The sequence below is a fragment of the Hirundo rustica genome, chromosome 13 (assembly GCF_015227805.2).
Source record: "Hirundo rustica isolate bHirRus1 chromosome 13, bHirRus1.pri.v3, whole genome shotgun sequence".
NCBI classification, from domain to species: Eukaryota; Metazoa; Chordata; class Aves; order Passeriformes; family Hirundinidae; genus Hirundo; species Hirundo rustica.
In genome coordinates this window covers 539326-564961 of record NC_053462.1, presented here as the reverse complement: position 1 = coordinate 564961, position 25636 = coordinate 539326, and the positions used below count along the sequence as shown (strand labels likewise).

The following is a 25636-nucleotide window of genomic DNA, read 5'->3' as shown; positions in this document are numbered from 1 at the left end:
GACAGGCGGGCCCGGGGCCCCGCGCTGCACCCGGCCCGGCCGCACCTCCCGCAGCCTCCCCGCGGCGCAGGAGCGCTGCCCCGGGCCCTGGGCTTTGTTTTCCAACAGTACGAGACGGGAGGAAAGCTACAACTTCCTGCCACAAAGGCAGAACGCTTAGAAAACCCTGCGCCCACTGCGGGCGGGAGGGAAGACATCGGTTTATTCTTTTGTTTTAAACCCTTTTAGCACCGTACCACATCAAAATCTGTTAAATGCTTGGACGGAAGACCACATGTAAATATATATAACGAACCTGAGGCATCTTGCTCAGGATGTCCTTTAGACTGTCCCAGAGAAAATTTTTACTGGGGCAGTGGGTCCAGCCCTAGAAAATTTTACCCTTAATGAAAACAATAACCAATCTCGAGGTTAATATAGAAATATCTTCTGAAACTCCTAATGAAAGAAAAGTAACTCGCCATAGTTGTCGTACTGCTATGATGGAATTAGGAACCCGAAGGAAAATGAATTTAGGAAGGGCATGCTGAAAAACTCCCAAAAGCCCAACAACACTTCCCCCCCAAACCCAAACACCACCTAAAGTATCTTGATTTTAAGTAAATCAGTTAAAAATCCTCTGTCACAAGATTTCAGTATTGTTTGTAATATTAAGGGCACAAAATTGAAAATATTATCTTAATCAAATGGTTTTTTTAATCAAATCAGCAATTTAGAAAAGGGAAACTGTTTCCTCAAGGAACAATTTTTTCTCTCTCCAATTTCAGAACAGATGCTAATAAAAGTAATCGACCAACTCTTCTCACTAGAAATCACAAAAATAAGGGGTTTTTTTCAAAAGAAAAGAGCTCTGTAAAATATTTAGGGTTCCCTCTCCTGATTTCTGAGGCCTCAAAGCTTTAGTTCATTGGAATAAAATCGATACAGTGGGAAAGCTTTCTTGCTCTGGTTTAACATCAGTGGTTACAGAAATGGGCTCCTGCTCTCTGCAAACAAGATGACTACACACTTTGCAGATCTGTACTCCTTACTCTTGCTTCAGTTGCCAGACTGGAGTGCCAGAACAGAAGATCTATAAACTTCTGTGCTTCTGCCCGCCCAGTACTCAGGGGGAAGCTCACTGTGGTTGAGGCAAGGCAGAGTTTGAAGATTGTACTTTGGCCTGACTTATTAGCTGTAGAAAAACAGACTTGAATAATTTAGCATCCATGAGTTGAACTCCAGTCTAATGCCTGTGCTGAAAGTGAGGGTTGAAGTAGGTTCATGTTGGACATCCCAAATCACTTCTGAGGATCTTGTCAGAGTTGTAATCTTGGCCAAGAAGCTCGCTTTAATACAGGATTTCATCCAGATTCTAAATTAGACATTTTTCAGAAGGGAAAGAAAAAGTTATTATAAAAGCATTTGATAGAGCATCCAGAGTGGTGTCTGGAGCACAGCTAACCCAGAGAACATCCTTCTACACCACCTAAGCATGCTTTGTGAGCCCAAACTCACTCCTAACAAGTAAATGGAACATGCACAATTATATAATACATATTATCCCCTTTCTTTATTCACCCTGCCCCATCATACACAGTACCATTTAAAGTATATTCCAGACTATCTTTCCATATTTCCATTCAAAATAGACAGTAACACACAAGAGCTGTGATACAATTTTCTTTATTAAAAATAATTTACAGCATTGGTGACATTGTATGCACAATTTTCATCAATTGAACTTAAGATATATCTATACAATACTTACTGAACTTAAAACTTACACTGTTCTGTTGGCTTTAAACAGCAGACAATGATTTGCAGTTGCTTAAATAGGATTAATATACATAGCTTCTTGTCCTTATACTTAGGTGTAAAATGTATAAACATCAAGACTATCCCAAAGCTTTGTAGTTTGGGATGGGGAGGAAGAGGGAAGCAAGAAGAGAAAACATTTACAAAAATTTCAACAAGATTCTCCCCCCAAATGCAAATGGAGAGAGGTCTAGGTTAAATACACATAACACACTGAGTCACTTCTCAGACAGGTACAGGGCCTCCTATGCTTCAGGATACTAAAGAAAGGTCTAATTGAGTATTTGATGTGTGAGCACAGCAATCCTGACTGTCCTGTGCTCTGCCCCTGCCACTCCTACCCACCTAAGCCTCTCAGGGTGCAAACAGTGTCCAAAGTTAAATCTCTTCATTGGCTGCTGGGCTCTTGAGCTGCACTTTGCACAAGGGAGAAGGAACAGGGCGTTCCCACCACTGAGCAGATGGTCCACGGGCAGTGCTGTCCCACGCAGCACGGCCACCCCACAGGGGACAGGTCCAAGGGCAGGAGTCAGCCTGCAGACCTCAGACATGCCACTGCCTTGGGCTTGTTTAGAGCTGCACCTGAAGCAGCAACAGTAGGAGCCTCCAGCTGAGCAGCCCCTGTGGCCAAGCACAGCTCAGAACCTCTCATGAACTACAAGACACAGTAGTGCAGCAAAATTAAAACAGCTGCTAAGGTAATGAAGTCCCCTGTGTGTCTAAAAAGAGGTGACTTGCTTTACTGGTGACAACTTGCAGATAAAGTGCAATTTCAACATGCCTCGAAATTGCACTTCACCTCATCAGTCTGCCTCGACATGGCTTGGATCCCTGTCCCCTAAAGCACAGAGAAAGGGCAGGGGGGCTGTTTCCTTTAAGCATGAGTAGTTACACAAGTTGTAAATAGGCGTGGAGTTGCAGTTGTATCATCGGCATGAGGCATCATTATGTACCAGCACCAACACATTATGTTCCCATTTTCTCCCCAAGAACATTTTCTTGAACTAAATCAAGATTATACCTTCGAGTTGGGATAAAACAGTATTAGACACTGTTGTACAAGAATTAGGATCTGCCCAGTCACTCTGGATAGAATTAATGGAAGTGTACCACAGAACAGGAACTCATTCAGCATTCAGTTGAATATAATATTCAAAACCGCATTGATTTATCCCCCTTAGAAGTGGTAGGAGTCACTGGAATGGTTTTCGTCTCACCTAAAAGAAAATCACATCAAACTAATGAAATATAAAGACAAATTATGCAGAACTTCGAAATTTAATGAGCTTTGTCTAACAAAACAGGAAAAAAATATGTATCCAATCTATGTAAATCAAATTAGTTTGGCCTTTGAACGGTCAAAAAATTAATACATTGTATTGGTATAATTATGCAAGAGGTTTGGGTTATTTTTGGTTTTGGGGCTTTTTTTAAAGGAATGTCAAACATACTGAAGATTTGAACAGTACATCTGTTAGTTCACAAGTCAACTATCTCAGTGTCTGGTTATAAATTAAAAGCACATGTAAATAAAGCTAATATAGTCCTCTTGAATGTTTTGATATTTAAGACAACATTTATGAACAGCAAAAAATCTTAAAGCGACATCTTGACAATTTATAGGCAAATATGGTAGTTTTGTTCTCCAGCAGAAATGAATCTCTACACAAACTGTAAGTGGAGGTACGAAGCTTTTCAAGACACAGGAGCACAGGAAGAGCCTGCTGGAGCTGCAGACTCACTCGACAGCACCAAAGCTCTGTGCAGTGGGAACTCGAGCCATGTTGCAGCAGCTCTGCATCTGCTGCCAATGAGCTATGGAACAGGGGCTTTACCCTCAGTGTGCTGACAGCTCCAGCCACAGCCACTGCAGTGCCATGAGACAGGTTTATTCAGTGCTCCAGGCTCCTCCTCAGAAGGGACGCTCGGTAAGAGCTGCCAGCACATCACAAAGCACTCAGAGGCAGTGTGGCCTGGCTCTTGAAAAACAGCCCTAGCAACTGTTTTAAAAAATTTTTAAAGGTTAAAACAATACGAGGAGGTACTTTGTCTGATGATATTGCAGATAGCACAATATAAATAGATGTCACAAATGACAAAGTGCATCCCTTGAAGCAGATGTGACAAACCTTAATTGAAGGGGACGAAGAAACACGGCTTAACCTGCATGACTGAAACAACTGGGAGATTTGTTTCTAAATGCAGAAATGTTTCCAATATTATTAAGCACATGGTATTTCATATATTTCATAGCTTGAGCAGTATAGATCTGGATCCAGGTGAAATATAATCCCGTAAAGGTAAGGAAGTCATCATCCGTCATACAGGATATACCATGGGCCTCGTGTGGACTGCTGTTTGTTCAGCCCATAACCTAAAGACATTGAAAACTCAGCATCCTTTTAAGGTCTGGATGAGAAAAAAAAATCTGTTTGGCCTTTAAGATTCTATGCCATCTGCTACTCTTACACCAACAGCAGTACTCAGATTTACAGGTGCAAAAACTGAGTTGAAACAACTGCAGAAAATCTTTTTACATAATAATCTTCAGCACAATCAGTTTCAATTTCGCATAGTTTATTTACAAAATGGTCTGATAAAACATTCCTTCCATACTTACAGCTCTCTTGTCACAATACACATGTTGATTTTAGCAATGTTTAATAGCACCATTAGAATATTATTTAAAATCAGAAAGGATCTCCTTGCAGTTACAATGATTCACAATCTTTTACATCCATGGACGAAGTAACTTTGAGCACACTAGGACTGTCTGCCGTTCCACAGTACAGATTCCTGGGTTCACACAAGGCATTTGCTGAGTTACCGGTTACACAAGGTACCCAGAGAGTCAGTAGCTACTATAAGAATCTTCGAGCCACAAAGTTTAGACTTCCACCATTCTTGTACAAAGTTATCTCCATATTGTTCTCAAACAAGGCAATCACGCTGAATACTTTTCCAGTGCTTGTCTTCAAAAGAAAAGCAAAAAAGAGAAACCAATTAAGCTTTGCTTATTTCTCAGTCAACATTCTAACCCCAAATTTTGTTGAACACAAGCAAATTGAGCCCTCTGGTGTGCCTGTACAGCCACAAGCCTGCTGGGGCAGATGGAAGGAAGGCTTGTAGTGCGGTTTAGATGCAGCTGGGACCATGCCAGGGGCCTGCTGGTGACCAAAACCACCACGTCCCTAAGATGGCACAAATTGTGTTATGGCTTGTTTACAGAGCATGGAGAGCTGAAGCCTCTCTCAAATCATCACACCTATGAGAGACAAACTCGATTCTACCCTAAGACTGAGCCCATGAGGGGAAAAATACCACCCAGACTGATCGAGAATATCAGGCTGCATACAAAGGTGCGTACAAAGAACGTGTGTATATGTACATTGGGAAACTCCAACAGCCATAACAAACTTCAGGCAGGACTATAAGCTTACCTTCCAAGAAAATTAAATTTTGTCTTTTCTTGCTTTGCTTCCTATCATCAGAATTAGGGTTTTTTTCTCTGCATCAGAACATTCAATAGAGAAATTAAAAATATTGCCAAGATACCTTAATATCCAAAGTCATTCTGGGCAACAGGTCTGGAGGGAAGAATATAGAAAATTGCTCTCTGCCAGTGAGTCCCAAAGTACTTGGATTTTCCCCAGGTCGAAACTGAAGTGGAGCGATGCCAATTCCAATCAGCTGACTCCTATGAACCTTCTCATAGCTCTCAGCTAGGACAGCTTTAACACCCTGCAAAAATACAAGCAGAGTGAAATACAGGAGTAATCTTCAAACACAGCTTATGTCCAACATCTCGCAATTCAAACTCAAGAGCAGAGTGAGTGCTTTGCAGAGTCCTTTAAGTACCCTGCTAACATCTTTTAGCTTCCCAGCTAGATGGAAGAAAACGAGCCAGAGCAGACCCAGGCACTGTGAAATGGAGTTTGTTACAGACAGTGCCTGTGCTGGAGTTAACAGGACATGAATCAAAGGCTGACTCAGAATATATTCTCAATGTTAGTGGAAATTAGTCTCCAGCAATGAGATACTGAACACCCCATGGAGATCAAACAGAGGTCAGCACAGACAAATGCCTGATTTGACTCAGTCTGGTATCGAAGACAGTAAATGACATAATGAGGAAATTCAGATCTATTCTGACTAGTGATTATCTCCCATGAAGATTCTAACAATGAAATTATACAATGTGTTTTCAGGTATTTCCAGAAAAAAACAAAACCACCCCCAAAGCCAAACAAAGCAGCAGTACCAGTAAAAAAGGCCCTTTTGCAGCCCAGTCTCTTGAGCTACCCAGTCCATACTTCTTTCCTGCAAGAATAATCAAAGGAATGCCTTCCTTCTGGTACAGCTCCGCCGCTTCAAACACATCTAGCTGTGGAATGACAAAGTAACACATTCTGAGCGAGTTCGAAATCTGCACTCCCCATTCCAGAGTAGCTGTGCAAACAAATATATTCCTACCGTTTGTCCTGATGGGAAGTGAACTGTTTTAGGAGCTGGTTTTCCTATGAACTTATTCAAAAGCTTGATATTTGCAAAGGTACCTCTTGTCATCACAGCATCATTACCTCTTCGAGCCCCATAAGAGTTGAATTCACGAGGTGTGAGTCTGGAATAAAAAGCAAATTTAAAGAAATCAGTTAAAAATGATCTGATTTAAAAGGAAATGATGGGTGTTTTTTTTTTTTTAATAATTATGGCAGCATATCTAAGTCTTCAGTGGAAAATATAAAGAACCAGAGCTCCAACAAATGTAATTATTATATATCATGAGCAACGTGTAAATCACTGCCAGGCTATTCATGAGAAAAGCTGCAATTTTAAATTCATTTCCTACAATTTTGTTATGAAGTGGTGCAAGCAGTGTGGTACTTAGAGAAGAATTACGGGGAGACTGCTCCAGGAAACAACCCACCTTACTAATCCTCTTACCATTACCAGCACATTTATTAACAACCATTAATTATTTTGCTTTTCCACAGGTAGTCTCCCCTTTCTGCAGACAGGCATTTCTAGAGGAAAGTGACAGTGCTGATCAATTATTCGGCACGTGCAGCAGCCCTGGGGCACAGCAGTGCTCACCCTTTGCTGGTCAGGTACTTGGCAGCAGCACTGCTCCTTGCAATGCTCCCGGCGGGGGAAATGTGATCCGTGGTGACAGAGTCCCCCAGGAACAGCAACACGTGGGCGTTTTCAACCGCTCGGGGTGGAGCTGCTTCTCTGGCCTGACAGGGCAGGGCGGGTAGAACAACAGAGGGGAACAAAAGGAACATTAAACATTGTCTTCCAGCAACTAGAGACATAAAACATATCTGCAGTATAGGAAGGCCCCTGGATGGACAGGCCCCACTCATTCCAAAGACACAAACAGGATTTAAAAGACTGAGAAATATTAATGATAATTAATTTTGTTAGTTCAACATTGAAGCTTTTTTGTAATAGCTATTCCTTTACTTCACTGTAATCTGGTGGACAGATCCATTGTACTTACGAGTTTATCAAAAAAGGAAGGACATCTAATATAAGTAGATTTTAAATCCCAGGGAAATAAAGTTGACTCTGGTGCTTCCAGTAAATTCCATCGTTTGTTTCCTTTCTACAAGAAAGAAAATTAATCAAAAAAACCCAGAAGTTAGTTTATTCTATTTTTACACTCAAAAACTAAAGACATACTGGTGATTTTATTAACTACTATTATTTAGTAAATAATTTCCTATTACATATTCCAAGTTAGTATCACGAATCACTTTTAAATACAAGTACTCCTTTCAATTAAGCCCTCCATTACCACAACAGAAATAAACGGCAAACAATCACATTCAGCTGCAAGATATTATAGAGCTACAATGAAATGCAACCTTTAAATGATGTAGAACACACCAATCTTACCTCCATCTTTTCTTTCAATTCCTTAAACATGGATGATATCACACACTCTTCCTCCACTGTGTGAAGTTCTTGTCGGGTAGGCCAAATATCTCGTAAGTAAATACTTTTGCCATTAGAGCCAGTGCCTGAGTAAGATTTTAAACACAACAGTAGTTTGGAAGAATAAAATATTAGACTTGAGATTTACATTAGAATATAGATGTATATATATTCAGGCCTGCAGAGATGGCACCAGATAGGCAAAGAATTTGATCAGTTAAGTGAATGCTTTGCTTTAGCCACCAGCAAACCAAATATGGCTGTGCTTTCTCTTCAAGTATATTGGCTCTGGGTGCTGAGATCACGTGCAGAAATCTGTGCACCAGCTGCAGAAACAGAAACTGTAGGAAAGCACTCACCCAAAGGCTCCGTGTCAAAGTCTATCTGCACCGTGCCAGCGATGGCGTAGGCCACGACCAGCGGAGGGGACGCCAGGTAGTTGGCACGGACACAGTCACACAGGCAGCCCTCAAAGTTCTTGGTGCCAGACAACACCCCACAGGCAATGATGTCACCCTGAAAGGCAGACACAGACATACTGGTCCAGTATGGGCTACTTCAACAGCTTATGCTATTCCTGTTGACTAAGTCAGATGTGCTTTTAGCATTCCACTTCAAATATTTACAACAACTGAAAGGCATTTTCCTCTCTCTCAATACCCTTCTCATTTTCCCTTTTGACTCTCTGATGTGCTTTCCTGTCACTTCAGTCAATTCCTCTCCTGCCATTTATTTATTTTATTTTTCTTCCGCTTTGGAAGAGAAAAAAGCTGTAGCTGTTTAGACACTGCTGGTTAAAATTACTCGAGCCCCTAGCTCTTTAAAACCCTCCTCTTCACTTATGATACAAAATCTACACATTGCATCCTCTGCAAGATTAGATCATATATATTTATCTTGTAATTTATAACTGTATTCTACAAATACTACTTATTACATTTATTTTACATAGGAATGAATTGGCATGGTCTCCCTCTAACAAGAAATTACGCCAACGACATCACGCTAAGTCCAAACCAAAAATGAAGTGTATTTTGCATGGATAACTGTATTTCTTGACTGCTTAACTGGGTGAGAAATACATTTCTGTGTTCAACAAGCCAGCCAGAGCTTTACCTGTTTGATTGCATTCCTGATGGCTTCTGGCAAAGGGGCTGTGTTCCCAACACAGGTGGAACACCCATAACCGACAACCTCAAACCTACATGGGAAAAACCAATCAAATCACACATGGTCATGAGCAATTTGTTAATAGAACTGCTTTTTCTTTTATTAACAATCCCCAAGAATTTTTTGTCCCTTGACACTTAAGACTTCTTAGAAAATGAACAGCAGACACACTACATGTCACCGATGCAAACCACAGCTGGGCACTGTTACAGAATATTGAACATATTGTGTTACTGCTACAGAGCAACCAAAAAAATACTAAATAACCCTTACAGCAGCAATGATAAGAAAAAGCCGATACAGACTGTCCTGACAAATTTGCATCCAGCTTCCACTTTTAAAATACATCATCAATATTCCATACATTACAATACATTATATTCATTCATTACAATATTCAATACATCCTGTCCTGAAAATCACTTAAATTGAAGTAATTTGTGACTAGAAAAACAGCTCTGATGTATTAGAGCTACACATCATGAATTTTGAAGTGGGAATACAATGAAGCAGAGTAATTTTTAAGTCAGCAAGCAAGTTGTTGTGGTAAGTTAGGAATCAGCCAACCTCAAATGAACAGCAATCCTATTTATCAGCCTGTACCACCAGCCCAAACTCACCCCTGGAGCCAGGCCTTACCCAAGCTTGCTGAGGTATGGCAATACTCCACTGGAACTGAGGTAATGTGTAACCATGCCACTGCCAGGTGATAAACTTGTCCTGATGTAGGGCTTCACCACGAGGCCAGCCTCAACAGCTTTTTTGGCCAGGAGTCCTACCAAACAAAAAGGAAAAAAAGCACACAGATGATGATTTGTATATCCTTTCATAGCACATCTGTATGCTTCTACCTTAGTTAAAAATCAAGCGTAAAAAACCCCAGAGGATTAGACAACTTTCAGTTTATTATACTATTCATGCAATCACTGGCCTGAATAAAGTTTCTTAATGCATAACAATGCCATGCATGGTTTTAATCTCATTTCTGGAAGGCAGACACCCATTTTACTTTCTCTAAGAAAAATCTCTTTGCCACGTTCTAGCTCACAGTGCCAATCCATTCAGTCTCCAGAGAGAGGCCACACAGCCCTAAGGCGAAGCTCATCTTGGCCACAGAGGATCTTAAAAAGAGGAGAGCAATGTCTGATGGATGAGCTGTTCCAGCAAAACCCCCTGCAGCCTGTGTAGGTGTGACAGATACCCCATGAGCAGTGACAGAACAACTGCTCAGCAATACAGAGTTTCTGCCCTGGCTGTGGCATCACAGGTCATCATCCTGGACAGGCAGGAAGCTGAAGCTCCCCTGCTGCATCAGCTGTGACACTGTGTGCATCCACCTGACAGGAGCCCTGGAACTGCTTCCTTGCTGTCATACTACCAAGTAAAGATTTTACAATTACTCTCCTTAATACTGCTTTATGGGACAAACTTAGATTGTATTATAGAAAAGCAACTTTCCCTATATAACCTTCAGAACCCACAAGCTAAGGCTACAAGTCTGCAGTTCCAAACCTGTGAAGAGAACCTACAATAGTGAAGATGAGGGCTGTGAAGCATGGGAGCACCATTAAGATGCTGAGCTGTCTGGTCCCAACATACCTGCAGCAAGCATGACAGATGGATTGCAATTGTTTGTACAGCTGATGACTGCAGCAATGACAACGCAGCCGTGGGACAGCTTGTATTCATTTCCTTCATACTGAACAGGCACAACATCATTCTGCTTCTCAGCTGCAATCTGAAACCCTTTAACACCAGACTGGATGACAAAAATACACGTTAGCAGTTGTTACAGTACAGAAAGGATGACATTACAGCAAGACCAAGTGAATACTGGTTTTGAAATAATACTCAGCTGTGCCACCAGGAACCCTTACACGATTTTAAAAGTAGCCCTCAGTTCATGTCTCTCTGTCTGTACACTGCTCTCAGCCTTCTTCCTTCACAACTGCTTGAACTTCGCAACAGTTGTGAAGCAACACCAGTCTGTGTGTGGCTGTTCCACAACTCACTTCCTTCTTTACATGGAAGAACATCCCCTTAAGAATACACATCTAACCTACACAATACTTCTTCCTGAATTAGAAGCATGTCCAAGATTTTAACTGCAAGAGGGTGGTAACTAAACCAGAGAAGGGCAATTAGCATTTTCCACACTCACCTGAGTGCTCTTCAGCACTCAAACATCCTCCAGAGCTCCCTTTCAACCTCATTCTTTAGCTTCCACCATCAGCTATGATTCTCCCTCCAGCACAACTGAACCACAGGCCTCATTATAAGCTGGTTCTAATACTGCTGAAAGTCTTGAACTTTAATGAGAAATGAAATGAAAATGAAGGTATATTCCTGTATTAGCTGCACTCTTCAGATACTCATGGATATTCCTAACCAAAACCAGTACCTTCAGAGCAAAAACATTCACTCTGTGAAGACAAATTAGGCTGTAAGCAAAAATCATTTGCTTATATAGGAACTCATCTTGGCAGCCTTTCTGCATCTCCCTTACGCTATGATGAGCTTTCCTAGGGTAAATTCTGTTTGGGAAATTAAATAATACACAACTGGGAAAAAAAAACCCTGAAAAAGTGAAAATGTTTGCTAAGCTCACACAATGCACTGTCTGAAGTTCTTTCTCCCTGGCAGTCTAAAGTGAAATTAAGAACTTTGGGAAGCTCATGTTCCTGCCAAACACACCTGTGATTTACAATTGGGATGCCTGTCAAGCAAGAACAGAACACCCTGGACAAGCAGTTGTAGCAATAAGGAGGGCTCAGCAGGCATGCAAGGAATAGGTAACATAACATTTATTCATGAATTCGAAGCAAACATCAGCAATACAAACCTTTTCATTTAAGCAGGCTTGGAAGTCACTTTTCATGTTATTAACAGCCACTCTATCTTGGGATCTCTTGGGGCCACTGACATATGGAATTATAGAACTTAGACTAACTTGCACTACCTAAGAAACCAAGAAACAGAAAGTGCAGGCATTACCAACCCCAGCCCAGCAGTGCATGGAATATATTCCCAAGACACCCAGGAACTCTTGTTCCAAATTGAATGTTCTCACATTTAGAACTCTGGGATTTCATTTTCAACAGCACTCACTCTAAGAGGCTATTCCTCTTATTCCAAACATTTCAACATTATCCCTCACGTTTCTACCATTCACAGTCCTTGGGATGACTGGAGTTCAGTATCTGCATTGACATAATGTTACTGTGCTTCTCTTCTTATCCCCACCCCCTCTATGTTTTATAAACCTGCTGTCTCAAAACTGTGAGCTAATAAAAACAACTCTGCTGAAAGCAATGAAAGTTACAGTGGGAGATGAGACTGTGAAATCATCAGTAGTTATTTATGATAAACAAACAAACAACTCCTTTCAAACATACCTGGGAATACTCAGGCTCTCTGGAAGAACTTTCATAATTTCTAAATAACTTCACAGCTTTAAGATATGCTTCTGTGACTTCAAGCCTGGCCTTATCAAAACCTAAAGAAGGTAATTTCAAACACAAGAAAAGTCACATTAAAGACATAAATTAAAAACAAAAACAAAAAAACAAACACACAAAAAAAAAAAAAAAAAAAAAAAACCCACACAATTTTCAGACACTCAGATTGTTTTAAGTGTAAGATTCAAAGTACTTTTTTTTCAAGTACACCACTTCCATATCCCAACATTTATTCAGCAATGACACACAAAACATTTATAAAATTATGACATATTGTTATAAATTTGCTGAACTTGTCTTCTTATATCAAGGAACAAAATAAGCTATTCCAGCTCTAGCAGTGGTTTAACTAAATTGACAGTTGTGTCCCTGAAGTCCACAAGGCTTTTCTGTGTTAGGGCTTCCTTGTTTAACACAGACCCCTGCTTAGCTGACAATAGGCAGCACTGTTGGCTGCTCTTCCAAACCCATTCATCTGCTCTGCACTGATCAGACAAAAATGTTTGCTGTTGAAAGCATTTAACTCTTATTTGAAAGTGACAGATTTCAGTCTCAGAAAGTCTCACTCATGAATGAGCTTTTTTTGGCACCTCTCACCCTGTGGTTTTCTGTTTGCAGTAGCTTGATAAGGAATTGACAATCTCCCTGCTTAGCTTGAGATGCCAGTGAAATCACGCACTTCAAAGGGAAACATAAACCACTGGGAAAAATCAGAGACATTCAGATTTCACTTGCTTCTAGTAATAATTTTCAATTTTGATTTTGTAGGGAATCTCCAGGTGGTTATGGGATTTATTTCAAATCAAGAAGACTTACATTCCATACATATTTCACAATGAGTGAAAATTTCCTTAATATTTTTATAGGTTTACATATGCTTCCAAAAACCCGGAGTCTGCATGTTGAAAAGCAGTATAATGTTTGTAAATCAGGAATCAGACAAATGGACCAGACTGGACACAAACCTCAAGCACAAGTCTAATTACACATTAAATCCACATAAGAACTCGGCAGAAAAGCGCCGTGTAAGAATTAAGGAGTTTAAGGAAAAACTCAATAGTTCTTACATGGAGTTTTTTCTGAAGAGCAAGAAACATATATGACCACAACTGAAAAACACAATTACAATGAATCCTTGCTTTAGTTTAATATTTACCTGCATGTTTTAAGTGCTTCAATGTCACATTATCAACAGGGAAAAAACTCAGAATAGCACCATATTCAGGACACATATTTGCTATTGTGGTTCGGTCTGCTACGGACAGTTGGGAAACACCACTCCCAAAAAACTCAACAAATTTTCCAGCGACATCGGCTTGTCTAAGATGCTGTTGGAAAGAACACACAATACCTGGTATATGAAGAGGTACGGTGCAAATTGTGTCTGTCACAATTCACAAGGCATGAGCATTTAAAACAAAAAGTTGAAACCCTAAGACCTACGTTTGCAAAAACAGAAAAATTATAAAATTATTATGAATTATTTTTAGTTAAAGAGGGTCTATAAGCAAACCACTAGAGGGAAAAAAACCCAGAACCAAACCACTACTTCAAAGGACTAGCAAATAAAAATGGTTAGAGATTACTTGTACCTTTCTGCACTGCCATGATTAAAGGTATACTAAAAACACTCCCTGGATTGAATTAATTTCTCACACACCACTGGTATTACTTGCAACAATCTCTCTTTTGTCCGAAAAGGCATTGAACTCTCACCTTTGTAACGCTGAGAACGATATCTATGGAGGTGGCAAAGGGGCTGACTGTGCCTGTCAGCTCACAGCCCACCACCTCCGGCAGCGTGAGGGTGAGTGGCATTCCCAGCATCACCGCTTCCGTCTCAATGCCCCCGACACCTGCAGGGAGAGTGGGACAAGGCTTTTCACACCCTCACCGACCTCCACTCAATGTGTTCAGCTCCAAAAACATAATACACCGCTTCAGATTAAGCCTAAAGACTCATGACAATAAACACATTGCTGCTTTTCTCTCACAAATGAAGGGCATTGCTCCATTTCCAACAAGAACGCAGCAAGAAATGTAGAACTTCCATTAAATATTTGCACATCAAAAATAAAATCAAGTAACACTATTGCTCAAATTAGACATCACAGTCAAACAGAAAATATTTTATATCTAAAACTAATTTCCTATGGTGAAACTAACCTCCACGCAAATTTCTGCTGTAAAAACAGCACTTATTTGAATATTAGCTGGTTTTTGGTTGTTTTCTCTTTAAATTACAGAGTGGTTTCTCAAGGGAAAGAAATTTTATTCAAGATTACTTCTAGACAAAAAAAACATTTGGAACAATAATTCAAGACAGTCTGTTATGCTTGAGATACAAACATCCAGTGGCAAGAAATATTTTTTAGTGAAGCTTTAATTGCCTTTCCAAGAGCAATGAAGTTCTGAGTATACTTACCCCAGCCCAAGATACCCAAGCCATTTACCATGGTTGTGTGTGAGTCTGTACCAACCACGCTATCAGGATGCAGGAAATTTTTCACGTCAAAAACCACTCGGGACAAATATTCCAAGTTCACTTGGTGCGCCGTTCCAGTCTCAGGTGGAATTATGGAAATATTCTCAAACACTTTTGAACTCCACTGTAATTTTTCCAAAAGGAGAATAAAAGAGTTGCATTTTTTTCAAAGCTATATGCAATTCTTAGAACATTACTAAAAAGACAAAACGAAGACACAATGAAAGAGTCCTTGCTATTTACCCAAGTGGCTTTTGTCCCTTTGTGAAACAGAGGTGTGTGATCCCCTTGGATACACTCTTAATCACCAACAAAAGCTTTCACTCAATTCCTCTGAAGGCTGAATCAGTAATTCGTGCCCACCTTTCAAAAGCAGGGCTGCAGAAATCTCTTACCTTCCTGTTCACACAACTGATTACAAGCCTGGTATTCAGACCCAGAACCTAAGCACTTGTATCTATAGCAGAATTTATATTTATAGCATAACCGAATTTAGGTTTGACACTCCAGGGTGAAACCGCTTGCAAACTCAGGATGGTACATTTAACAGAGCTGACACGGAAACTTGTAACAAGATTTAGCCTGGCCATTTCCTTCTTTAATGATGTAAAAGCTAATTTGCAACTTTCATACAGAAACCTCTAGTCTACATCCATGAAAAGAGTTTTACATCACTGCAGTGAATTCCTAAGCCATGTCAAAATAGAGGATAAGGGTCAAATAGGAATGTTGCAGAGCCCTGCCCAGCAGCAGAGAAGCTGATGTTCACCACAGGACTTCTGCTGCCCAGTTTGACAGCAACCATGTCTGAACACTGCTCTCCACTCAACACTTCCAACTTCAGGAACCTTTGTTTACACAGTTATGGATAAATGACCCTTTCAGCCAGGAACTCACTGTGACCTAAGGCACTGAGCTCATGAAAGGCATTAAAACCCCTAATGCTTCATAAATCCCCACTGACAAGAACCAAATCAGAGTAAATTTTTCAAGTTAGAAAGCCGATTTTCTGTTCTTGTTTACATTCGGATTTGAAAACCTGACACTTCCAAATGATTACATTTAATTTATCATCTAAACCTGAATGCTGGTAGACAATTGAGACTTAAAAAAGCCCAAACCACAAAGTCTGTAGGTACGCAGACATACCTTAAAAAATTGAAGCCTCTCTCTATTTCTGCCAAATTCCATCTCTTGATTTTTCAGTACTGTCTCAGGCCTAGGAAGAAAACAAGTTTACAAGTACTGTCATAATTTATTTCAAATCACAGAAGAGCAAGTTGTAGTTTTAGTCTGTTTGATGAAAGACTTATTTAAGCCTGCAGGACTCTTTGAAGAGGTTTATTAGAACAAAGATAATTGCTTCCCTGCAGCAAGCTTTCTGTAAACAGTGAAAAATAGCTGATTTCATATGTGCTGTGTCTGAGAACCTGTTTATTCTAGGTATGGTTTGACTGAAGTGTGTGACCTTAAAAATATTTTAGGAGATCTATTTCGAGCATCCGCTACAATACACAGAAGCTTTTTTACCCCCATCAGTTGAGTCACAGGCTACGCATCTCAAAGCTGCATACATTAAAGAACCAAGATGCTCACCAGTTCAATTGTAACTATCCTCCATTTTTGTATTTCCTTCCAAGCCACGGGTTTTTCTTCACAAGGACTCATCAGTACAGTCTCATAAAATGAACTCTCTTTTCTTAGTATGTGTTGTTTATTAAGATACTGATACTTGTTGTAACAGAGTTATCCATAATTTAAAAGGAATAACCTCTGCTTTGAGCAGCTGAACAAGAAAGGGAACACACTTGCTTTGTACCAGGAAGGAAGTCCTCAATTTTTTGAAGTGTATTTTACAGTCATGACCGTTCCCCTTCTTCTCTGCAGCAGGTCAGCAGCTCTCCTGCTTCACCAAGACCTGAGGGACAGTCAGTGTTCACACTGCAGCTTCATAAATTGCACTGCTGCTGTGCTGCCAGAACACCAGTATTGCTGAAAACATCACTCCTTCTGCATTCCTCCTGAGCAGGAATATTTCCACATCCATAATCCTACCACAGCATTCCACACAATATCACTGTGGGATACAGATCTGATCAGCTCTTTACTTGTACACTTGTCTAGCACAGGCAGATAGGGATCTCAACAGTCCATCAGACAAAGAGGCAGCAGATGAAGGAGGAGGATTCCGCATAATTGGCATAGACGGAACAGTGCACAACGACCTGTTAATAACAGAGAAATCTGGGAGAGGCACAGGCATGAGGCTCCCCTGGGCTACTGCACAGGCAGCATATTTACTGAATTTCAACTCAGTGACAGATGGACTGTGAGATGCTGTACAGGCTGGGAGATGATGTATAAGCTACTTCTTAGAAAGTTCTTCTTTCAGAGCCAGAAACTTCTGAAAAGTTATTACAAAAATCTGCAAGTTACTTTTAGAAATAAATTAACACTTCATTGAGTTATTCACTAGGAATAGTGAATAACTCACTATACACTATATATATATATATATATATAACACAATAGCTGCTCACTTTGCAACAGAGAATTAATCCTACACTTAGTTGTTGCTGTAAAGGAATGAGAGAATTACTAACATTTAATTTAAAACTCACAGCCATGAGCCAATAGGTGGCCATCTGCAGTGTGTTGAGTAAAGCTCTTCTTGTAAAAAGAAAAATTTATTTTAGACTTAATTCTTATCTGCTACATCCAACCTACTTCTAGATACTGAAACAACTTTTCTATGGCATGGGTGAAAACTACAGAAGGATGATTATAAAAGAAGGAAAGTCCCATTTCCCTGAGCTGTGACAGGCAGTACCTCACAACCCAAAGGTAGAACACAATTTAGCAAAGGATCTTTCATACTCAGGCACGGGCTGCAGGTGGAAGGGGCAGAGGATGGGGGTGTTCTCGATCTGCGCAGAGAAGGGTCCCGGGCTGCGGCCGGCTTCCCCCGCGCCGCACGAGCCCCGGCAGCCGCTGTGGCCCCGGCACGGGGGCGGCTTCCGCAGCGGCGGCTTCAGCGGGGACAGCCTGGCCGGTGGCTTCTGCTCGCCCCCTCCGGGGTTGGGAGCGTTCTGGATTGCACTGCAACATCAAACACAGCATTCAGTGAGACACTGGGAATCTGCTTCTTCATGCGCACAATCCTGCCCCCTCCACAGCCTGTTTTTTGCAACCCCTTCAACAGATTATAAAACGGTATCCGAAAAAAAAAGTTATTTTATTACAACTCAGTTGCAAAGTAAACTACTGCTGGATAAGGTTTCTTAAGTAATGTGTGGTAAGAAGTGAACAGAAATGGATTGTCTCAAAGATTAAAACCAAACAACTCCTTCCATTTGTTCACAACAGACCGGAAATCTTTATAAACAGCATTGCAAAGGCAGAACTCAGAGTCTTAAACTTTGAAGGTGTGGGTAGAGTCTCATTCAAAAGGTAGACTGAACCTGTTTCTTTTTTTAAGACGGTGCTGTACATGTTCTGTTAAAACCACAGAGGAATGATCACAGGCAAAGCTTTCTCAAGGACATAAACATAATCTGATCGTAATTAGGCTTTTTATACAAATTCTCGAAGGCGCAGATAAATTGCATACACTATTCAGGTCAGTCAGAAGGAAGAGAGAAAAGCCAGGGTTTTTTTAAAAAAAATAAAATCCATATAGCACACTACCCTCTATTTGTGCAACATTCAGTCTCTGCAGGAGAGCAAAGAAAGCTTATTGTGAAAAACTAATGACTTTCACCTCTCTCCATAATTATTAAAGCACAAAATTGCAATTAAAGCCACTGCTTTCTTCTGCCTTAGTAACACAGCCAGATCCTTAGTTATCCAAGTGCAGGGTATTGCCTGGCCTCAGAGGATACCCTGTCTAAATCCCACCACAGCCCCCAGGCTGTGACCCACAGATGGGAGCTCTCTATAAAAGCAGCACAAACCACCCTCAGCAAAAGGATTCTTATCACAGGCCAGCAGCTGCTGAGCTCCCACAGCTTTCCAAAGGGACGCTCCAGAGGCCGGATTTATCATTACAAAGCAGCATGTGGAGACCTCTTGCCAACACTTGGTCTGCCAGATAATTTTAGGCTGGCCTAATTGCAAAGGAATCAGCTGTCCCTCCAGACACAGGCATGGACAGAGCACAGAAATGACACAACACACGCAGCACAACAGATCATCTGCAGCTTCTTGCTCTTCTAACCCTCAGCAAACTGAGATCCTGTCAGTATTTGGAAGGTTGACAGAAATGATTCACACATCCATGTCCTTTGACCACAGCCTTTTTCCCCATGAACTTTTAAAATTCCCAAAGAGCCTGAGCAGTTTATGCAATTCCGCATGGGTATTGGAAGGCTCCGCAATCGAGAGGCAGAGGAGAAGGTGAAGGGAAGCTGCATTATTTAGTATTTACTTCAGCAAACACTAAACAAAAGTTCCAAGTTTTTCCTCTTGTGTGGTATTTATGTTTCTAGCAAAGGCAGCCTCAGGCTGTATTCATCACATCACTGCCTGCCAGACACGGAAAACCACGTTGGTAGCTTTCCAGTCCCCTTACTTTTCCAGACTTCTCCAAGTACACTTTCCTCTCTGAAAATATCTGCAGCCTCATTTATGTGGTGTTAAAACAAAGCCCGAAAAAAAACCCAGACCGGCCACAAGCCATGGGCTGCAATGACAATCTTTCAAAATGCCCAGTAGAATTGCAGGTCCCTTCTCTGGAGCTGTGACAAGGCAGCCACATTTGGAAATAAAGTTCTGTTTAACTTGAACAATAAAATCGGAGCGAAGCCCTCTGCCTCATTCTCTTGAGACATGTTATTTTCTGGAAACCATGCCAGATCCAGTTACTTCAGCAAAATCTTGCCTAGAATTTGGATTATCAGTCAGCTTCATCCGTAAGGCCTCACAAACATTCTTTCTCTCCCTTAAGAGTGCTTATCCATTTTTATCAAGCCCTTTTTCAGATACCACCAGGTCTTGTTTTAGGGATCCGCACTTGGCAAATGATTTGATGGGACAGTAACAAGACCTGAATGAATTCCATTTCAGTGTCAGACAAAAATATATGGCTCGTAAAAAAAAAATAAAATGGTATGTTACCATTTGCTGAAATCAATCTGCAGAGAATGGTCAACGGTGAGATCGGTTGGGCAGGCAGGATTGACTTTCACTGGATCTCCTCCAGCATTTCTCACAGCTTCTCTCATGGCAGCAAAATCCACCATTGCTGGAATTCCACTGACAGACAAAAAACCAAAACAGTAAAACATCACGAGGCATTAACTCGCTGAAATACATAAACTTCTTTTTAATTTTATTCAAATCTAGAAGTAGCTAAATCTTATTTCAGAAAATACACCTGTTATTCCCTAAATTTTAAAGGACTTGAACCACTTTTAAAGTCACTGGAGTTGGGTCACCCTCTCAATGAGCAGCAGCATGTCTGAAGGCAATGTACCAAACAAGAACATGGGACCATCTCAAAGATAACCACACTTCTCTTGTGCCGTGCTTTGCTTCTCAAGTGTGGTGGTACTTCAGCACAGAAGGGATCTTTACGTACTCCTTACCTTTACAACAGAACCTTGCTATGCAAGCAAAGCTCGTGCTATACATTTAACACCTCAATGTGTATCGTTTGTCTATCACAGCCATTTCTGAAGCTCGTAGCATTTCACAATATTTGTATTGCTGTACAAAACAAACAATGTTTATAGAACACAGTACTATGTAAATTTATTAGCTTTGCCTGCTAAACAAATATTACCTCATTTTTATTATCATCATAATTCCTTTTTTTTTAAAATTATCTCACTTCTTAATAAATATACAAAGTCAGCAGACAGCTTAAATTGAATATTTGCAAATTGCTGAAGGACTGCCCTTTTAGCTATGCCATAGTCAAATCACAAAAGAAGTTAATATCCTAAGAGGCTGCTTTTTCAATATATGTATTATTCATGGATTCAACTGGATTACTCATTGTGGAGTAAGCAATATTTAATCTTCAATTATCTCAAGGAAGAATTGTCAGTGACAGCGTGAACTGTCAACCATGTGGCTACAGCCAAAACATCACCACTTCCATTTGTATTCTGGCTCTTATCCTGTAAAGCCTTTCTTGCAGACCAGCAGTTTCAGCCTTGCCAACCTGGCCCAAAGCCAGAGTACCCTATGGAACAACTCATTGCATCATATGGAATTATCGTGAGGAACCTACTGCACAGCAGAGGCAGTGCACAGGTTTCCCCCTGGGTATCAAGAGGAGAAGTGTGATTTATTCTCACACCAAAGAACTGAACACAAATTCAGTGAGTTTGCACAGGTTCTTTTGGGAGTTTTGTGCGCGCGCACACACAAAAACACTTACGTGAAGTCTTGAAGAACAACTCTGGCAGGACAGAAGGGCACTTCAACACGGTTCTGTTTTGTTTTCCAGTCCAAGATGTTCATAGCATCTGTTTCTTTCACTAGGAAGCCATCACAGTTACGGACACTGGACTCAAACAACACTCGGATGGAGTAAGGCAGAGTATCTAGGGTGAGGCAAGGGACAGACACCATGATTGCAGCACTTGCAGCTTACACAGTTTTTTTAAATTACAATCTCACATTTCTAAGGAATTCCACTTTTCTAGGGTTTGTAAAGATGAGAGCTTCAGGATCCTGCTTTTCCAGTTGCCTTTGGGTTTGATCTTCCCTGTACAATATGGAACAGAGAGTGGCACAATGCACACATTGATGTGTTATCGTATAGGACTTCAATGGGAGAGCCCAACGGCTTGACCACGCTGTTCAGACAGTGACATTTAATAAGGTACCTTATGCTGGCAGGGGAGAGATGCAAGGAATATAGACCTGGGATTATTGATCAGAACAGGTCAAAAGCAACAGCTACTGGAATACTGAAAACCATTTTATCTGTAAATTTTGCCATTCCATTACTCAGGATACTAAGCCAAAGCAACCAATATTATTTTCAATAAATAGTGATACAAAGACCAGAAACTATTTTGCCATGCACCCCTTTTAAAATATAAAGAACATTTTATTAAATGTAACTTGAGTTAGCTTGCTACTGATATGAATCAAGGTACTGACAAGCAGCAGTTTTCTTCACAGAAAAAAAAAGGGAAATGGAAATGAGAATGAAATAAGAGGGAAGAGAAAAAAAATAAGCCAAATGTCACTATTCACTGCAAACAAAACAAAATAACCACTAAAGGAAAAAAAAATATCAAGACTGACATTTCTCTCCCAAATCCCACTATTTTCAGCATCATTCAAGTAGGCAAACAGCTTCATAAAAACAGTGAGAAATCCTAAAAAGTTAGCTTAAGGAAGTTGAAACTATTAACTTCAGGCTTTAATAAAAAAATAAAAGAAAATAAAAAAATTAGTGGTCTCAACCTAATCCAGGGGTTTGTTCACAAACTATTAATATAGAACTTGCTGACTCTGTTCTCACTGTGTCTTTCTAATATCCACTGTTGTCTAGTTAGACAAGTCACTATTTTGAGTTTAAGATTTAAGTAAATTTGAGTATAAAGATGTTATCCAAAAGGTCTCATGAACCTTCATGCCACCAGTCACTCGATTTAAAAGCCAGGTTCCCAGAGAAGAACCTGTTTGCTTTCTTGTGGGTTACAAATCTCACCGCCCCAGGGGCTGCTCAGCACCAGCTCTGGAGGAGCTGCTTCTCTCCATGAGGCACCAGCAGCTCCTATCTGCAACACCGTGTGCAGTTTGGGCCTTCCAGTGTACAGGACAGCTCCAGAAATGAGATCACATCTGGCACAGGGCGCTCTAGGAGGCTCTGGGACACAGAGCCTGACACACAGGAGCTGCAGGGAGAGCTGGGCTGGCTCCCCACGAGAAGAGATGGTGCCCAGGCTGCAGTGCCCAGCACCTCCCAGGGACTGCAGCCTAGGGGAGGCCTGACCTAACAGAAGTGCCTGCAAAAGCACAGAAGTCCCAGTGTGCAGGAAATGACACTGGGACCGGGCACAAGGAAAAGGCAGCTCACAGGGGCATAGTTAAGGACAGGATCATGGGAGGCAGTGGAATCTCTGTCCTCTCAAACTGGCACAGCTTAACAATGGAAGATTCCCCGCATCAGCTCCAGCCCCAGCATGAGCCTGTTCTAGATCTTGACGTGTCCTCTCTGCCCTAAATCCTTCTGACCTCTTCTCATTTTCCTGATAAGTCTTAAAACACTAGAAAACTGGCAACTAAATCAATTAACATTTACATTAGCAATCTGATTATTATCGACTGGCAATTAATGTCAAACTACAGCCAGAAGCCCCAAGGCAGAGGGCAAAGAGGTAAAACTCAAACTGTTCTAGTAACAAATGCAATGAGCAATTCCAGATGCTGGATTTGCTACCAGTGCTGTCCCACACTGTGTCTAGATGTTATTTAGTATTTTACTACCTTGCAGTTAACATGAGGCTTCCAGCTTCTGCACAGAAGTTTCTATTGGAAGACAAAGACCCTCTTAGTGCAGTCTGTTTAGACTCCTGAGAATATCTTCAGGAATACTCATTGCTGCTGCAAGCTTTATGGCACATTTTAGCAGAAAGTTGTATATTGTTATTTTATGTTCATTCTTGTCACGAGGCTTTTCACAAAACTGCTGTGGAACTGTCTGGTTTTGTTACTAACACAGCACTGCTTCTCCCTGGACCATGCCACCAGCAGAAGCACTGTTTCCTCCATGTGTGCTTATCTGAAAGATTGACTTTGTTACTACAAGCAGAGGAAATTTGCAAGAGCACACAGTTGTTGCACAAAATTTCAGCAGACACTGTGCCCCCCTCTCTCTTCCCCTTAAAAAACATGGAGTTAATAACTGTGGTCAAATATAGGTTTAAAGTAAAATACCCACTTCTTTTTTATTCAAGAAGAGTATCACAAATTCTGTGAATACAGAAGCATTCAGACCTTGCAAAACTGAAAAACAGGCCAAATGCCTTTCCTATGGAGCCCATATAAGTATTTCAGTTTAACATGAAGACAAAGGGAAAGAATAACACCAGTATGCTTTAACTACCTGCAAGACTAAAGCTTGTTCCAGCTGGCACTGAGCAAAGCTCCCTCCCCTGCATGGACTCCCCTCCTACCACACGTGCAACATTGTGAAAGGCACTTGGACACAGAGACCCAATGAAGGTCTCCTTGGCACAGACAGCCACTGCATACTAATGACAAGCTGAGATTAAGCAACAGCACGAGCACCACAAAACCTCAGCCTGCAGCAGGAGCCATGTTCTAGCAAACAGCCACCCACTATGTGAGGCTGCTGAGGAGGAGAAACTAGAACACCAGGAAGCTGTGCAAAATTAAAGTAAAAGCTGTATTTACTTTTGAAACATTAAATAGGAGTTCTTTCTTACTTCATTTTTTTCCAGAAGTGTAATTCTTCTGATTTGGAATACTGTTGAAAACTACAGAAACAGCTGTACTTTCTCCCTTACTAAAAAAGCCCCTACAAATATTACTCCTGCCAACTCCATAAAGCACCAAGAAATTAAGAAACTATCAGCTTCCAAACGCGCCCGTTAGGAATTCCCAGCTGCATCTCCTGCCACCGCAGGGCACCAGCGGTGCAGTTTGCCCCGATAACCCCCAGAGAACATCGTACCATACTTGGCGCCTCCGAGCCTCGACACATTGTAAAACTTTTTCTCCGGGTGGCTTTCCAAAGCTTCAATGGCGGGCTGGTAAGGGCTTCCTGCGGGACGAAACAAACATAGTTACACCCACAAAACAACGCGTCGTTTCAGCGCTGACTGAGGACTCAAAAAAAGAGATTTCTGATTCTGCCAGAAATAACGTTCCTCTAGACTGTAAGTAGATGCAATAGGGAAAGGTTTCTAAATGGATTGAGACACCTCGGATGCAGATGTGTGACTAAGGTGAAGTTTAAAAGCATCACTAATAGTAGGTACATGCAGGTCAATGCAGGTCGCCAGCACAACCTGAACACACCTGACCTTTGTTGTCTCAGTTAGCCATCTACACACAGGATAAGACATCTCACCAGCGCAGATAAGAGACATGGGTTTTAATACAGCAGGCAGCACAAAGCATTAACTGCTAAGCCAACGTCAAGGGAACAAGACATAAAAATAAACCTCGCAGCAGCCACTAGGTACTCGGAATAAATAACCACCCCGAGGGCGCAGACAGCGGGGCGGGGACGGGGCCGTTCTCCCCCCTGAGGGACCTCCGCGGCCTGGGACAGCGCCGTTCGGCGGCACAGAGGGCGAGGCGATGTCCCGGGCTGCGGTGTCCCGGCAAGCGGGGGGGGGCCCGTCCCCGCAGTGACCGACCTGTCCTGAGAGGGTCCATCGCCGGCGACCATATCAGCGTGAGGGAGCGGGCTGAGGGGCGCCGGCGGGCCGGCAGCTCTCGCGAGACTGCGCCCCACCCCCGCGCCGGGCGCCACTCTCGCGAGACTTTGCACCCTACCCGGGAGGAAAGGGCACGAGATCGCGCGAGGCTTCCCGGAGAGGGCGGAAGTAGTCAGTAGCGGGCAGCCCCTGCTCTCGCGATAGCAATTACGAGAACGCGGGCGGAGCGGCCGGTGGGGACGCGCCGGGGGAGGGGGGCCATGGTGGGGCGGGGCCACGCTGGGGACGGGGCAGTTGTGGGGCGTGACCATGCTGGGGCGGGGCCGCAGTGGAGCCGGGACGCGGGCCCGCGCAGTGGCGCCGCCTGGTGGCGGCGGGCGGCTCCGGCCGGACCGGGCCGTGCCCCCGGGCCG

General features: G+C 41.9%; 1 protein-coding gene across 3 annotated transcripts; it reads right to left on the bottom strand.

Moving 5' to 3' along the window:
• Window positions 1-1649: 1649 nt before the first annotated feature.
• IREB2 (iron responsive element binding protein 2) lies at window positions 1650-25336 on the bottom strand. Of its 3 annotated transcripts, none has more exons than XM_040077108.1 (22): window positions 25203-25336; window positions 24512-24601; window positions 21236-21401; window positions 19966-20103; window positions 17728-17949; window positions 16000-16069; window positions 14791-14974; window positions 14082-14221; window positions 13522-13693; window positions 12303-12403; window positions 11750-11866; window positions 10507-10666; window positions 9547-9682; window positions 8854-8938; window positions 8097-8253; window positions 7699-7823; window positions 7301-7405; window positions 6892-7034; window positions 6271-6418; window positions 6059-6181; window positions 5353-5538; window positions 1650-4769 (listed from the first exon to the last, which is right to left on the bottom strand). In XM_040077108.1, exons 1-22 carry the CDS (start codon window positions 25219-25221, stop codon window positions 4659-4661), a joined length of 2898 nt encoding a protein of 965 aa, XP_039933042.1. In that variant the 5' UTR covers window positions 25222-25336; the 3' UTR covers window positions 1650-4658. The 3 variants fall into 3 exon arrangements, with proteins under 3 accessions (XP_039933042.1, XP_039933043.1, XP_039933044.1); XM_040077109.2 differs by lacking the exon at window positions 25203-25336 and adding an exon at window positions 25005-25151; XM_040077110.2 differs by lacking the exon at window positions 25203-25336 and adding an exon at window positions 24859-24885.
• Window positions 25337-25636: the final 300 nt, after the last annotated feature.

Bases quoted from the DNA above. Each gene is read 5' to 3' on its own strand.
- IREB2 (XM_040077108.1), bottom strand. The intron at 7,824-8,096 runs GTGAGTGCTTTC...AATCTTACTCAG, and splicing joins CTTTGACACGGAGCCTTTGG to GCACTGGCTCTAATGGCAAA. The intron at 5,539-6,058 runs GTACTGCTGCTT...GTATTTTTGCAG, and splicing joins CAAAAGGGCCTTTTTTACTG to GGTGTTAAAGCTGTCCTAGC.